The 12171-nt window shown below is 43.0% G+C and overlaps 1 protein-coding gene across 3 annotated transcripts in view; it reads right to left on the bottom strand.

The window, feature by feature from the left end:
- Positions 1-12171, bottom strand: part of SFMBT2 (Scm like with four mbt domains 2) — a 146252-nt gene that overhangs the window by 31916 nt on the left and 102165 nt on the right. For 2 of the 3 annotated variants that reach the window (XR_014691379.1, XR_014691380.1), the window contains exons 18-21: positions 11781-11953; positions 10608-10856; positions 10235-10363; positions 8086-8190 (exon numbers count right to left, since the gene is read on the bottom strand). Coding sequence is in view for 1 of the 3 variants with exons in the window: in XM_084514423.1 (XP_084370549.1) it covers positions 8050-8190; positions 10235-10363; positions 10608-10856; positions 11781-11953 (692 nt within the window). In the remaining 2 variants the exon portion in view is untranslated. Of the gene's footprint in view, positions 1-765; positions 8191-10234; positions 10364-10607; positions 10857-11780; positions 11954-12171 lie in introns of those variants that run through there. The other variant, XM_084514423.1, reaches the window with a different exon arrangement.

Genomic DNA, 12171 nt, shown 5'->3' with positions numbered 1-12171 from the left:
CACCCTTTTGATCCAACAAATATCTCTTTCCCACCACTGCAGAATGGCTGCTCCCACTTTTAATGACTCCTGTAGGGCTTGGGAACTTGTGTTTACTGCATTTCTGCCCCATGGGCTGTGGCCCTGCTGTAATTCTTGCCCCACCACCATCATTCCTTGCCTGTTGCTCAGTTTATTATGTTAATTCTTGTCTTCCACCCTTCTCCCTGTCCCTTGCCTAGAAGGTCCTCAGATAAAGGCTGCTCTTGTGTCACCTCACCAACTCACTACTTTCCTTGTTTCATGTTCTCCAACACTGCTACTGCGGAGAATTGCAGGTACGTAAAGCCAGACTCTACAAACTGAGGCTTGGCAGCTGTGGAATGTTGAAATAGGGAGGATGCATTGGACCATTGTGTAAACCAGCTACTAGCTGAGTTCATCCTAAATGACGAGTCCACCTTTTCTAATGTCCTCCAAAGGCACTGACAAAAGACACCTCCTTAGGCAACTCTGCTTGGCCAACCTAAGCCTCACTGCAGGTGCTTCTCTCTAGAGACCAAAAAGGGAGCCTCTAGATCTGCCTCTGTGTCTAACACTGCAAGGAACAAATCCAGACTGTCCCATCCTGGAAGGTGCATGAAGTCACTCAAAACAGAGCTACGTTTGTGTTAGCAGCAAAGCCAAGAGATGGCTTTCTCACCTTACCCTCACAGGAGAAGCAAATATATCAAAGCACAACCCTTACTGTCCAGTCAAACAAAAAACTAGCACCCTGAAGAGAAATGTGATTTATTGTTACTTTATTAACAACATAGCTTACAATTGCTTCAAGTAAAAAGGGGATTTCATTTTTGAATAAAAATTAAAATATAACTCTGAATATAGATTTTCACTTATTTACATGAAAACATATATACAGAATAGAATCTTACAGCAAACTAACAACATGCCCTTTGCCCTGTGAACTTTAAAAAGTAAAAACACCAGCATTGATTGATTTATATGTATATATATACACATACATATATACACACATATATATACATATATATATACACACACACATATCTTTGTAACACACCAAAGGGATTATATACACAGTTTTGAATCAAATCTTCAGTACAAACTGGAATGCAAAACAATTCAAAGATTTCCAACGTGCATCACCACAAATGGACCATAACTGCTGGTTGTTGAGCTAATTTATGTTGTTCTGTAAGAGACAGGAGGGTCTGAGTGTTTGCCTTGTCTCATCCTGGCACATGAGAAGCCTTGAAAAAGAAGCCTTGACTCCTTTCAAAGTCTGCACTTGAGATCTTTCACCTCATTTGGACCATACCACAGCGGATGCTTGGCTGTACTTGATATCCCTGTCTGTGTCCATGGAATTGTCAGGACATAGTTTCACCAGGGGAATGTTTTCTAGCAAGCAGGCCCCTGAAGGTGAAGGCTGCTGAAGTAACTGCACATGGTGGCACACCCTGACCTGGTTTGGCTGAATGGGGACTGGGAAACATGGCGCACACACCTATAAGCAGACATAATGACCATAAAATCTAGTGACGCTAGAGCAGCAATAAGCAGGTTGGGTGACTTGGGAATGCTAATTTTTGTCCTGTCACATCATAACACACAACAGAGTGTTTTGTAGACCAACAACCTGAACTCAGGGCACTAACACCTATTTCTATGGAAGAAAGCCCAAGTTTTAGCCCCTGACATTTCATTTGGACATCTGAAAGGTGCAAGAGGAGGTTCTTTAGCCCCAAACCCAAGAAATGTACAGGAGCTAGGTACAAGGAAGAAAGAATGATCTTCCCTACTACCCAGCAAGGAGCCTAAACCACCTGGGCTAAATCCCAGCAAAACAAAATACAAACCTGCCAGCATACTAGCTGTGCATGCATTACCAGCTTCTCTCCTTCATCTCACCTGGCCCCTGCAAAGGCTCAAAGCGTCTTTATTGTGAACAAGATAGAGAAGCCTTCAGGAATGATGCTGATGGACCATAGCTGCCCTTTCCTCCTTGGAGAGATCATTCTCCATATCCAAGATATTTCAAGCCCAGAACTCCAACCTTCCTCTTCTTTCCTGAAACCCTCCCCACTATCTTTGGTAGGTATCGAGGCCAGGAATATTTGTGGGTAGATTGTCACACAGCAATTGTCCTTCTTCGTTAAGCAGGACACGCATCTCACTTGAACTAACTGCTAGTCCACAAATACTTCCCCACTCATACTAGATATAAATGTATTCTGCTGGCATGCTGTGCCATGGGCCATTACGGAGGTGGGAGTCTTAAATCAGCAACATGAAAGCTTTTTCAGGGTAAGAATTCACATGAAAGACTAAAATAATAAAAAGGGCATGCGTACTTAAAACTATGACCCAGTATGTTTTTGTGCAGTTCATATATATTCATATTCTCTCAGCAAGAGAATTCCAGTGCATGGCACCAAATCATTACAAAACCACTCTTCTCCTGCAGGACAGCTGACATTTAAAGGACTACTGGGCTGTAAAATTCTCATCTTTGATGACTGGCTCATATTCTAAATGCAGCCATTAAGATCATTTGCACTTGTTGCCGGAGTATCATACCAAATAATAGATGAGAACATTAAATGCTTCTGCTCCTTTCTTTGGAGTTCATGAGTACCTAAGGACATGAGCCTTCCCTCGTTAAGTCTGGCAGATTGCAGCTGAATATCCACCTGCTGGGAGAAGGAGGATTTTAAATTTTGTTTTAATTAACTGCACACTTTTTGACTTTTAAGTGAAAGAATTTGGTGAAGGCCTAGTCCCATAGCCCATGTGTGAGGGCCCTTTAACTAACCTCGGTCACTTCTGGATCAAATCCTGAGTAACAGATTCCCTTAATCATAGGTCAGCTGATACGACAAAAAGTATTATCAAGGGAAAAAAAATGCATGCAATCACGTTTTTAAAGAGCTTTTACATGTATGTACATATATATATACACTGTACTAAAGTTTTCCAAAACTCACATGACTGGGGGGAAGGGAATTTATTTGTTGAGTATATCTGAATTAAAGAAATGTGTAGTCACAAGAAAAAAAAAAAAAAAAAAAAAGAATATAAAATCCTAATGTTTAATATGTTGCTGATTACAGAAATTATTTCTTGAAAAAGGGAATCAGCTTTGTAATTCCAAGCAATGGAAAGTACAGCATGACGTATCTTAGCACCAAAATGGAGCCCTTGAGACTATATTTATCCACATATAATAAAGCTGGTTTTAATGGTGTTCAGTTGCAGCATGTTCTTCTCTTTTGGCACTTGAATTTTGAAATGGGAGGAACAGTCTGAGCTGCATCAATTTTCCAGACACTCTATACCAGAAAAGCAAAAAGCATTTGAAATACCTTGAGTGTCTAAAACACTGCAGTTACACAGCAGCTCCATCACAATCAATTTTATGCCCTGAAAAGACCAGAGCAGGCTTTTCAGGTGACCAGTCATTGATTATGGTGGCCCAATGGTTCTGGTTGGCCTTCAAAGAGCTGAGACAGCGTTTGCTTCAGACAACACCTGTGGACTGCAGAAGATTGCAGTTTAAAGCCAAGGAATGGTGATGTTCCAGTTTAAGGCAAATTAGCTGCTTATCCAGAGTGAAATCTTAATGGGCTTTATGTATCCAACTTACCGAGAAACTCTGTAAATCCTACCCAACATTCAAATACCTCTGTCAGTATAGATGAGGCCATCTCAGCTAGGACATGCATCTGCTAGATGCTTCACTAAGGACAGGGTGTGTAGGCATTGCCCTGATCTTAGTGGTTACCACAGTATTTCTAGGAGGTTTTCTGCACCCTGCAGGATCAAACTCTCAAGAGCTAGTGCATATGGTTAACACGGTGGAGCTGGAGACCCTGAAATCCTTCTCAGAGCTGAGGCCAACATGCCTCTGAGAGGTAGAAACAGCCAGGGTTCGGTCACCCTGGCATTGAGGAAAGAACAGGGAGTGTGTATGGGAGCTGTCTTTTTAATTTGGAAAGGGAAGAAGAACCAAAGAGAACATTTTTTTGGGGGGTGGGAGAGGTGCAGGAAGGAGGCAGGACAACCAGCTGGAAATCACGGGCATTTTCATTAAGCTACCCTTTTAATTCAATGTCAGAGACCAGTGCTTTGGGCCTGAAGACTAGGAGCTGGTTGAATTCTGTAAGGTAAGTGCTGATGGGGTTGGGAAGGGAGCAGGGACCTGCCCTGGGACCTGTTCAGCCTGATTCAGCTCAAGCTGAAAAGAAGCCAGGTGGAGATGGGCAGGTGCCATGTGCTCCGCAATCCCTTACTTGTGCTCCAGAGCACACAGCTCTAAAAATGTCCATCCTCAGTCCTATGTGCCTGAAGAGAGGCCAACAACAGGTGCCTGCACACCCTTTCTGTGCGAGAAAAGCAGTCTGTGTGAACGTGCTGAAGGTCAGCATCCAACAGCCCAAAAGCAACTGCATGGTTGCTCCTCAGCCCTTGGTAATGGTCTTGGATAATCACGAATTCAGCATTGTACAGTGGTGGCCTTTTTAAACTGCTAACACAATAAACTTCTGCCCTGGGTACCGAATTCAGAACAGGGTGGGAGAAGACATGGCTTCACCAATGTTACTGGTGTACTTATGAAGTTTCACCAGCTCTGCATTTGACCCAGAACCTATGCAGGACCAAAAAAAACCTTCCAGTGGTTTATACTTCTACATAGCTTCTACACAGCAAGTAGAAGTATTATTTTAGCCTAATAAGAATGCATTTCAAACATCTTTTTTGAAGTACATTACTCCAAAGCCTTGCTAATTTTCAGGAATTGAAGCGCAGGCAAGAATAGGCAGTTCTCTCTGATCTCTTCAGAGATTAGAGTTTCAAGTGGCGATATGAGTGTACTGCCCAATTAAAGTATGCCAAGCCCATTTACCCCTCTAGTTTAAGAAATTGTCTAAGAGGTTCAGCTCCAGCTTCTCTAGAAGGCAATCAGTGCAACAGACAACAGTAACCCAATCCTCTTTTTCTTTTCATCTTGTAGACTAAAAAACAATAATAATAATATTAAACCATTCACCACACATTTGATGCAAGGTAATTTTAGGCTAATTTCAGGTTATCATCTTCTGCTAAAGAACAGAGAGAGATAAATGAGAGGACACTGGAGAACATTAAATTCAAAGACAAATAGTAAGGAGAGAGAAACCTGAGGAAATAAAAGAGCCAGTGCGAGCTAAAAGTAAACTCTTTTTTTGTCTGTTTGTTTAATAGGTGAGTTTTAAATATGGTTTAACTTCCCTGAACAATCAGTAAAGACTCCCATGTGGTGGGCTCAATGCTCCACCCATCCCCAGCTTGGCCAACACCCGGGCTGGGTGTTCCTAGAGTCTGTGGCTGTCTGCTCCCTGACCAAGCCTCTAGGAGTAGTTAGCTGCCATAGGAATATCTACAGTTACAGGGTTGATGGAGAAAGCACTGAACATTTTTTCAATGTATCCTAGCAAGTATTACATGTCTCTGACAAATCCCAGCAGCCAGAAACTCCAAGGAACATCAGAGTAGCAAAGGATGCTCAGAAGAAGGTGGATGTGCTAAGCAAAGGATCAGTGCAAGGATGCTGCTTAGTGAAGTCATTCTCCTTCCCTTCCTTGAAACGTCCTCGTACACTTGCTCTTCTGACAGCAGTCTTTTGGGAGCCATCCCCTGCAGGCAGATGTTGTACCAGCTGTGGGAGGGAGCTGGCTGAAGCAAGGTGGAGCTGGGAAAAGCACCCTCTCTTTTTGTTTTTCGTTGTTGTTGTTGTTTGTTTTTATTTTTCCCAGCTCTACTCTTTTTGCTGGGCAGAATCCCTTTCTTTTCAGAGATGAAATGAGGTGACATTTTTAGGGGATCTTTAGAGGAATCCAAAGTAGCAGGAAATCCAGTCTAAAGCCAAGTTTTTTAATGTCTGCAACAGTCCAGAATCCTATTCCTGGATTTCTGAGAAACAAAAGGAAACCATTTGGCACAGAGGTGACTACTTCTTTTCCCTTCATTTGGTTAAAACTTGAACAAGATCTTCAGTGCAAGACAACAGCTGACAGCAGGTCCAGTCCTGATGCCCCAAGTAAGAAAATCTTCGGTGATGCCCCAGGAGCTTGCAGAATCTGGCCCAGTCTGCAGTGGTTGCACCCATCACATTCTTCAGTGGCAAATCAGGAAACTCCCTGAAAAACGGACTAGAAAGTCTCCATGGATGCATGTCAAAGAGTCAATACTTGTTGCCTAATACATGCTCCAGATCAGATTTGGATGTTGTCCAGAATGTTTATTTCCAAGGCTTTCCACCTTTAATCCAAAGAATCTAAGGTGGAAATTGATGAAGGAGAAGGCAGCTGCGATAGCCTGATGTTGGCCAGGAGGTTTTTCTGAGCACATGGTGGTCCGTAGGATTTTCTGATCCAAGTTTGTTGTCAACATATGGTAACTGCTGGAGGTGGGGGCCATAAGCACTGCTTTCAGATTTAGGGCTAGAAATGACATTTCTTTTTGAAGAGGTCTTAGCAAAGTGTCTCTGGCATTACAGCATTGTCATATCACTATTAAATGTCAAGGGTGAGTTCACTGAGGCCAGGGAACTATGGTCTGTTTGTGATCTGTGAATAAGAGTCTGCTGAAATCAGTGGTTTCCTATGAAATCAGGCTAAAACTCAGCACAAACCATCCAATTCACTTTCTGATGGATGGATTCAATTTTATTGCACCTTAAAGTCAGATCAAAATTCAGACTTGGTCTGAAGAATCAGTTTGGCTCTTGCTTTTGGAAGAATTTTATGCCAATGTGATGCCACTGACCTCTTCTGAATTACAGAAAAATCAGGCTCAACATGTGGGACTCAGAGGGTCATATATCCCTGTAAAGTAAATTGAAAATACTTATCCTATATATATATACAACTAAGGCAAACCCTCTCTGGTGCACACCCTACTTGGCACAAAGCAAGCCCCCAGTTTCACTGGCCAGGGTGCCATTGGGACAATCTGGGGGCTGTCTACAGGCTGGTGACAGAGGGTGCAATGGGCCGGATCCTCAGCTGTTTTTTTACCTGAAAATACTGCAGCCTGAAAACACTGATGATTTTTATTCACACCTATCAACCAGATTCAGGAAAGTGCAAGTGAAATCAGCACTTTCTCAACAGTCTCACCATTAAATCAGAACCCCCCCTCTTTTTTATTCACACCATGGGCTCCAAAGCCAGGCCTTTGAAGTGACTTGAATTAAATCCAGTTAAAACTGGATGGGCTTGACTGTGAAGGGTATCATGCATGGTCCTTTACAAGAATGCAGTACTGTACAGATCCCATCACTGAGACTTTCAGCTTCTTGTACACAGCCAGCGTAGCTCAGAAAGCACTACTGTGCTTTAGGTCTTGGTGCAGCCCTGTCAATTCACTGCAGCTTTGTCTGATACCATACAGAAACCATGGGTTGAGTCCTTCTTTATAAATCGCTCCGGTATAACAAATAGTGTACGACTAGTAGAACACTTCATCCTTTTGTACGACTGGAGAGGGGGTCAAAAAAAGCCCAATGATCACTAAGATCAATTTGAAGTAAAGCCCAGGTCATGTTACAGATGTTCACTTCCATTTCAATATGAAAGAAGTGTGTCAGAGTTGGAAAAAAGCATTGTTCATGTCCAGAAATTGATCTACACAAACCATCATCAGCCGAAAATGTCCAACCATTCTCCTTGGGAATGTGTCTGCCATCGGTAGGTTTGCTTTAAAGAATGACAAACAGTCTGATCCAAGCTGGCCTGGCACCACAGTGTAATGGATTGGCGAGGCTCACAAGGAGAGATGCCAGCAATCTTTCAGTGTGCTTTACTACAAGTACTGAAAAATTAGTTCAATTTGTTGCTAGTTTTTCGTTGTGTTATTTGTTCCCCCATAGATTAATTCCCAGTGCTTCCAATTCCATGTGTTTTTGGAAAAGAAAAGAGAGAGGGGATGAAAAACTTGAACAAGTCACAATGCTAAAAAAGAGAGGGAACAAGAAGGGGAGCAGAAAGAAATGGAGAAGTGCAGTCAGTTGGCATATTGTGCATAGAAAGCAACTTTTACTCGCTCAATCTGGTGACACAGTTTGATGGCTGGACCAAGCTTCAGCTCCATGCACTCTTGCACCGTGGGCAGTGTCAACAACAGGAGGGCTTGGCCATCGATGTCCTGGGGAGGAAAAACACAGTGATAACAGTTTTGTTTATAGATTCTTGAAGGCAGAAAGCAAGACCAGATATGGAGAAGCAAGAAGAGAAGTTTACCCCAAAAATTAAAGACAGTTTTGTCCTCTGCCCTTTTCTCCCACTTTGATGCAACCCATCTCCTTTTTCTGAGGTACCTGATGCTTTGTTTTGAAGTAGTGTATTCAGAGGTTCTCACCTCATCCACCTTTTGGGAAAAGCCTCCCAACTGTGAGAATGCTGGATCACCTTCTAAAGAGGGGACCACAGAGATCAGGTACGTCCCATTCCATGGCTAAGCAACTGAGGCAAGGAGAAGGCTGCAGAGAGTACACCAGGAAACACAGCAGGGAGCTGAATGGACGAACTGTAGTCAGTCCCAGTATCAAGCCAGACCTTTCTTTCCTCTTTTTTGGCACACAGTTTGCTTAGCACAGGTTTATGTCTGCCTTAGTCCATGTTGTGTCCCCTGGTGCACCCAAGATCTGCCTTGTTCTTCATCAGCTGCTGAACAACCAAGAAGAGCTCTTGCAGTCTCTGATATCACAAAATCACAGGGTGGTGAAGGGTCCTCCAGAGGTCACCTCCTTCCCTCAGATGTATTTATGCTCCAAACTCTCTGAACTAGCACCCCAGACGAAAGACATTTTATGAGGGATTTCTGTTGGCTTTATGATCCTCCTTTTAATTACGTGCTCAAGTCCTCTTTACTCTTTAATGGACTGAGAAGCAGACCAGTGGGCTACAAAACTGTTTTTTACCCCCTACGGAGGATCAGAATGTAAGTGCAGAAAAAGCACAGTAACTCCCAGGCAACATAAACTCCCCAGGACAGCCCTTATTAGGTAGTGTTAAACACAAGGAGGATTTGGACACCTTAAACACTGCTTTGATCAGGACTGTCCCGTTTTTCAGGTTCTTCCTACGGTGAAGCTTGATGCTATGGCTTGATGGTATGGCAAATAACAAGGCAAAGCTCCAGTCATCTGTGTTTGATTAAAGTTCCTATAAAATTCTCTTGCACAGGAGGGACAGGGTTGGCTTTCAAGCCCTGGAGTTATTCCAGGCTGATTAACAAATGGTTGGAGCAAGCTGCAGTGCAACGACTACAGCATTGTGCTATAGGAGTGTTTCAGCCTTGCTCTACACTCACACTTCAGTTTCCCCCAGCCAAAGCTGCTGTACTCTGGCACAGAGCTATTCACAGTGAAAAATCAGAGATAGTTCGACATGCAGTGGGCCATACCACTGGGTGCCATTGGCTATGGACTAATTAACTGCACTTGCTTCTTTCTAAATATGATTTCCTAGAGCTGCCCTTTACTTTCAGCAGTTGCTGTTACTCATTAGCCAAGGAATGGCTGTTTCTATATAAATTTTACATGTTCACACTAACTTGAGATGAAGGGCATTGGCTTCTACTCCTGTAAACTTACCTCCTTAACGGGAGGTATTTGGCATCTCCTGGAATTGGGTCACCCAAGGGCCTGCTTGACTGCCAGATCTTCAAAAAGATGTAGATGGGAAGTTGGTGCCTACATACTTGGAGCACCTAGGGGTTTGTGCCAAAATCAGCTAATTTGGGGTTCAATTGTCAGTTTTCTGCTTCCCTGGCCAATATTTTAAGACAGGGAGCAACCATGTAGCCAAGAGAAACAGCTGTATATGTACCAAATAACTACTATCTGTTGATACTCTAAGGTGTCTGTGCTGTGCTGGGATTGTGCTGTTGACCTTGGCATGGACCACAGAACAACAAACAAGAAAGAACCAAACTTCTAGATTTTGCCAAGGTCTCAGTTTGGGGGCTTTCTGTTCCCTCTGAGTATCTGACAAGGCTCTGACTTGAATTTCCAAGGATAGCCATGCCTCATCAGACACTTTGCTACAGCTTGGTCTCAGGGGATCTGAAGCCTACTCATACACTCTTCATGGAAGCCACAGGCCCAATATGTGCTGCCTTTTTTTTTTTTTTTTAATGTGAATAAACACCACAGTCACAAAGAGAAGAGTTACATGAAGACTTCTACCTGCTCCTGAAATATTTTGGCAAGGGGTGCACAGTCAGTCAGTTTAATAAACCTCACAACATCAGTCACAGTCCACTCCAATGGATTACTGTCCAGGACAAGCTTCTCTTCCTCTTCATGCTTAATTTCCTAAGAAAAAACAAAAGCTCTCATAAAGAAAACTACCTGGTGTGGAAAACCATGCTGCTGCTGAGTGGAGATGCCCTCCTCAGATGAGAAAGGCTTGGCACTGAAGGTCAATTTATAGAATCAAAGAATCATAGATTCATTAAGGTTAGAAAAGACCCCCAAGATCATCTCGTCTTTAGGGAAGACATTAGGGAAAACATTAAGGAAAACACGTCATTACTTGGGAGCTTGCAGGCACACTCACTTCCTTGACTTGCGTGCACTTCTCCGCCTCACCGAAGGAGAGGGGCTGGGGTTTGCGGCTCCGCCGAGCCCTCTCCGTAGGAGGAGGTCTGTCCGACTCGGTGCTGCTCCGCAAGGTAACCGCTCGCCGGGGCCTGGTGGAAGGCACCTCAGCGGAGGAGGTATCAGTCTGGTCATCACGGAGCTCGGAGCTCGTTTCCTCGCTCCCTGTCTCATCCTCCATCGCATCTGGCTCGTCATCTTCACTCTCCTGCACAAGGACCATCAGAGAAATGGTAGCAAGCCTCGGACACGAATACAGCAGCAGCTCAAAAGGCACCACATCAAACTGCACACCCATGTCCATGGCAGTCCACAGCAACATTTATTTTAACCAAATTATCTCATTTTCATTACAGTGCTACGTAGATTAACCCTCAATTTAGATTTGTCACAAAATGTAAAAAATACCCAGTGAACAAGTTCTTTTTTTTTGTATGTTTCTAACAAAAGGGCAATGGTAATAACTCATCTGGCATGAAACGTTCAGCAGATTCCTGGAAGTTTTGTCAGACAGAGCTTGCAGACATACACCAACTGATGGGAAGTGTGTATTTTGAATATTATATATACCTAAGTTGCCCAAATGACTTTGACAGCCGAGCTCTGATCATGCATCCAAGGCTTATGCACAGGTCTTAAGTGAAAGAAAATTTAGACCAAATTAGTTATATTGGTTGAAAGGCCAAAAAACTTGGGTAATGGTTGATTTCATCTTAAAATGGGTTTATTTCAATCTAAATTCCTTTGAAGCAGTATAATTTAAGGAAATGAGGCTGAACCACACCTAAATGAGGACTAAGTCATGAAGATGCAAGCAATCAAGTGATAGTGGATAAGAAGTTGCTCCCCTCCAGCTGAAGTGGAGGGAATTTAACTAAATTGGTGGAGGAAATTTAACTAAATGAATTTTCTTTTGGGTTGCATGAAGCAGCTGCAATTGATAGCAGAAATCTTCAAAATGTCCCAGTACAACCAGTCCAGTCTTAGAAGCAGAGAGTGGTAAAGAGGAATTCAAAATGGGAAACAGAAGTGGGGGGAGGTTGCTGATAAGTCCCTCAAAAATGAGATGCAAAAGTGCGTGGGGGGAGAGCAATGAGAGAAATTTGCTGATATATCCCAGTGCAATGCATACCTCTCCAGAGCCTGCAGCATTCACATCAACAGCTGATGACCTCCTTTTCTTCTGCACAAAGATGGATTTCCGCCTTTTTCTGCGTCTGGCTGGCTTGACATGACCACTTTTCATGTTGTTATTTTCCCCAATTGGCGGCTTAATGATTTTTTTCCTCTTCCCATAATAATAAGCTGGAGAAATTAAAGCAAAATTCTCACTGAAAACTTTAAACCACCAAAAGAAGGGAACTTCAGCTTGCTTTTTGATACTGATTTGGTATTACACTCTAGGTGCACTTTTATGAGGAACTTTAAAATGCCTTGATTTGGAAAAAAATCCAGTGTATACATAAGATGTCATTGTGGTCCAGCACAAAGTGTTACAGCTTTTATGTATGCACTTTTATTGG

Source organism: Aythya ferina (genome assembly GCF_964211825.1).
Source record: "Aythya ferina genome assembly, chromosome: 1".
In the NCBI taxonomy this organism is placed as follows: domain Eukaryota; kingdom Metazoa; phylum Chordata; class Aves; order Anseriformes; family Anatidae; genus Aythya; species Aythya ferina.
This window is presented reverse-complemented; position numbering and strand designations above follow the sequence as displayed.